The 4,475-nt window shown below is 38.6% G+C and overlaps 1 protein-coding gene across 1 annotated transcript; it reads left to right on the top strand.

The window, feature by feature from the left end:
* Positions 1-809: 809 nt before the first annotated feature.
* CBG01330 lies at positions 810-3,954 on the top strand (the record flags this gene model as incomplete). Its single annotated transcript, XM_045236908.1, has 5 exons — positions 810-1,025; positions 1,221-1,490; positions 1,542-2,027; positions 2,593-3,818; positions 3,867-3,954. 5 exons carry the CDS (start codon positions 810-812, stop codon positions 3,952-3,954), a joined length of 2,286 nt encoding a protein of 761 aa, XP_045091805.1.
* Between the last annotated feature and the right edge of the window lie 521 nt (positions 3,955-4,475).

Below are 4,475 nucleotides of genomic sequence, written 5' to 3'. Positions count from 1 at the left end.
AGAAGTGAGATATATAGGCTCAAAGTGGACGATCCGGGTGTCGTTCTATTAGAGGTTTTACGGTATGTCCATCCACCTGAAATGAAATGATTTTTATTTTCGACTGTCGACTTGTAACTTCTGGTCAGAATTTGAGGAGCTAGCTCGGCTATTGAGCAGATATTGGTCAGGTTCTAGTTGGAACTTGCTCAAAACGGCTATATGTATGGTTGGTCGCCTTTAGTTGCGGTTCTATTCGGAATGTGACCAACCTCTGGCCGAGTCTGGCCGAGTGATCAACCGAGTTGCTAATATTTCAAGAGTTAGACTTACCGTAGATGGTATTGTGAGGTTTATTCCTAACTTGTTAAAACTTCCAGGGAATCTCACATACTCCATGGTGTCGTTTTGCAACCTCTGTGATCCTCCGAAGAGATCGTAAAAGGAGCTGAGATCAGCTTTCGAAACACGATCAGAATTCGCATCAAACTTCTAAAAATGGTCAAAATGACCGAAAATTAACTGAAAATACGTTTTTGCGTATCTTACCGAACAGTACTGTATGCTAGCGGCACTGAACACCGTCACATCAGAATGCCTCTAGTAACTTTAAAAAATTCTGCAAAAATTGCCTGAATCTTCTCCTTCAACAATTTTGAGAAATATTCTTTGAGATCAGCAAAATGTTTTTTGATCTACCAACATAATTTCGCCCGCGCGGGGGTAACAGTCGATTCGCTGTTGATGAAATCGTTCTCTTTGAATTTTTCTCTCACTTTTTTCCATGCGTTTTTGTTTATTTTTTGAATTCAAATATCCTTTTTTCAGGTATGTCCGACCCAAACGTAACACCCCTGCTCCGTTATTTTTTCCCGGCGGAAATCCTGAAATCGCTTCAACTAACCTCAAATAATGAATGCACCATTCCTGACATCAGAGCCAAGCTCTATATAAATTCAAATGGGAGCATCGACGACCTTTTAAAATTCAAATCGTTTCCGGGAAGTGTCAACAAGTTCCATAGGAATATGGCGGATCCTTACATGGTGAGATATCAACATAAATTTCAAAAATCGAATCCCGTAAACCACCAACTTTGAGCTTGTTTATCTCGCCTCCTGTAGAATATAACAAAATGTGGTCAACTGACAAAATGTTCATCATGTTATTAAAAATAGTTTGTCAGTTGACCAAATTTTAGTATCTTTCTCAAAAACCGAGATAGATAGGCCCAACTAGAGTGTACGGTATGTTTTTTCTTTCAGATGGATACCTATATGTACTATGGGATGAATGATGCGGACAAGCCATTTTTCTACAAACACGACTTGCTGGTTTATTTCGAGCAGTTTGTTTTCCGAAGAATCCGTCTACTTCCATTCATCATTCCTGCGATTTCCTTTTATTTCAAATGCAAAGAAGATGAGCTAGGAAGCGGACGTTTCGAGTTGGCCCCACTGAACACAGATGCGATTGAGAAAATTGAAGAACAAATTGAGAGGTCTATAGAAGTGAGAGGAAATAAAAGTACAAGTTTCAAAAAAAAAGTCTCTCTATTTCAGAAACTTCATAAACACGACAAGGCGATAATCAGGGAGCCGTTCCCTGAATTCAGTTATCAACAATTTTGTGCCAGAATCACAAAAATTAATTTTATTGACAGCAGTGACCTGGGGCCTCTTCCAAAAATATTAAGTGAAAATCAAGCCGAACTGTCATCTGATGCAAATAAGAAACTCTATCCTAATATCATCATTTGGATTCATACAATTGTCACGGTTTTCAATTCAATCACCGAATCGCATCCCGAATTGTTCCGGCCAAGCTCGGTTTCAAGGAAACCCGATGATCCGGTTATTATTCGATGTTTTGAGGATGATCATAAACTTTACATGATGGATTTCGAATTTGTTCTAGCTAAGACACCTCTGGTAGTGAGCCATCAACTGAAACCTATTGAGGATATGAAGGATGCGATCAAGCGGAGTGGAGTGTACGAGACGGTTTTCGCCAATCAGCTTAAAGCCAGACTAACGAAGAATAGAGAGGTGAGAACTTAATATAAAGTGCCCTTCTATTACGGGGATTCTTTTTGTTTTATGGTATCATCCGGAGTGGCGCCTCCAAAATTTAGCACCCTTCCGGAGTCTAAAGCTCAGCTCTTAATTGTAAGTGTTCGATCACTTTGAAAATTTAGAAGGGTCTAAAACATACCTAGATTGGAAACTTTGGATTTTGAGAGTTTGTTGGGAATTTCGAGTTTTTTTTAGCTATTTGCCGATTTCTGAAAGAAACCTGTTTTTTCCACGTTTTCAGCACAGAAACGGACCAAAAAAAATCACTGAAAAACTACGAACCTTCGAATAAGTGTGTGAATGCAAAGTTTTAAATCTAGGTCCGTTTTAAACCCCTTAAAAATTTCAAAGCGATCGAAAACTTGACAGCCGAGCTCCAGACTCCTGAAAATGGTCAATATGGACAAAAATCAACTGTAAAATACGTTTTCGGATGTCCCTTTTCAATGACCGGTACTGTGAAAGCGGTGAATAAGCCACGCCCTATGACCACTAATTATCGCTGGTTTTTCATACTAACCTCTTTACTTTTTTTCAGTACGTCAGACACCCGATCCTCCGAACCAACAGACGAGCCGTCCCGATTCCAACATTTGACGGAAGACATTGTATCCTAGCTTCGGATCTTCTTTTTGAAATCCTTCGTGATATGTGCTCAGTTCAGAATGTCTTTCAAAAGATCAACACGAAAAATTGGTCCATTATCAACAACTTGTTCAAAGATCTTGCTGGAACATTTAATGGAAAACTTGGACCGTTCTTCATCGATACGGAAAAATCTGAAGCTGTCAGAAAGAAGTGTGTGACTCATATCGAACAGCATTTGGGACCCCAGTTGAAAGAAGTGAAATTCATAAAGGAGTTTAACGGATTTGTGCTGAAAGATGTGAAGAGTACCATCAAGTTTCTAGGGCTTACAACTGCGTTTCCGAAAATTGCGGATTTCGCTGAACACGCTTTCAAAACAGTCAAACAACGAAAAGGCGAGAAGAAATTGGATACTCGAGACATGTTCACAGCATTGGAGATTTGTCAGCTGAATTGTATTCTTCCAAAACTTCCAAACCTCCAAAAATTCGTTCACAATCAAGGCGCATGTCTACGTAATCACCTCCACTGTGCCAAATGTTTGCAGGCTCATCCGGAACCTTTAACTGAGCCTACATTGTTTAAATGGGTCACTGCTGAAACTCCTGGAGCGACAGTTGTAGCTAGAAAATGTGATGCTCCAGACCCAGAAGGGTTTTCCGAGTCCTCTGAATCAGAGCTTCCAGCAGAACTTCTAGCAGAACTTAAAGCAAAATATCCAGAACATTTTCCAGCAGCAAATGTGGAACAGGTGGAGAATGAGGAGAAGGAATTACAGGAAGAATCCAATGAAACAAGTCCAGAATCCAGAAAAGAAGAGCCGGAGAAAGAAGAATCATTAGAAGAATCATCAGAAGAACCCTCGGAGAAGCCTGTTGAAAGTATTCTCAACAAGCATTCTGCATCCTGTCCGAATTCATCATCTCAAGCTTCCACAGAAGAAGACAAAGAAAATATCCCAGCATCGAATCCTCAGGAAGAAGGGTCCAGCGACTGTGAACAATGTGAAAACCTTAGAAAGTTTAGAGATGCGATGAAAGAACTAATAGGAAATTGTATGTCTGGGACGACGGAAATTTTGAAGGAAACGAGAAAAGATCATAAGGAACTAGAGAACAGTCTGAAAAGTTATGGACCGATTCGGCTGTCGGACGACAATCGGGAACTTTTTGACAAGTGAGATTTTGGATTTTTGTTCAAATTTTAATATAAATATTATTTCAGGCAATTCGAGAGAATCATGAAAAGGTCTGATTGGGATATAACGAATTGCGGAGATGACATCCGACCATGGCCATGGTTCCGAAAATGACTTTTTCATTTTTTGGTTTACTTTCTTAACATTGAAATTATTTCATTCTTATTTTTTGAAAATCTGTAATAAATGTGGCCATGTTTGTAAAGAATTGTATGCAATATGCAGTTTTGACTGGCTTGTATTAGATAGGCCCCTCACAATGCACGCTCTCCCACAGAACAATTCCGAACTGCAAATTAATTTTTGATCTACAGAAAAAAAGCTTGGCGCGATCACAATTGCAGGTCTAAAACCATAATTTCAGAATTTTTTATCTGATTTTGTGGAGATTGAAGATGATTCAAATGATTTTTTAAAAATTTATCAGTGGTTATAGATTCATGTATGGTCGTTTTCCGGAAGAAAAAAATGTCAAAAATGATCGTTTTGAAAGTTTTTTAGAGAAAAATTTATCTCCTCTTTCAGTTTTTGACATTTCTAGGAGTTCTATAGTTCAAAAAAACCGCAACTATTTTCTCTACATTTTCTATGGATGAATTTTTAATTTGTCTGATAAAACTTTTTTATAATTCAAA

The sequence above is a fragment of the Caenorhabditis briggsae genome (genome assembly GCF_000004555.2).
Source record: "Caenorhabditis briggsae complete genome, chrV, whole genome shotgun sequence".
NCBI classification, from domain to species: Eukaryota; Metazoa; Nematoda; class Chromadorea; order Rhabditida; family Rhabditidae; genus Caenorhabditis; species Caenorhabditis briggsae.
The sequence above is the reverse complement of the archived record's forward strand: the minus strand, read 5'-3'. Positions and strand labels throughout refer to the sequence as shown.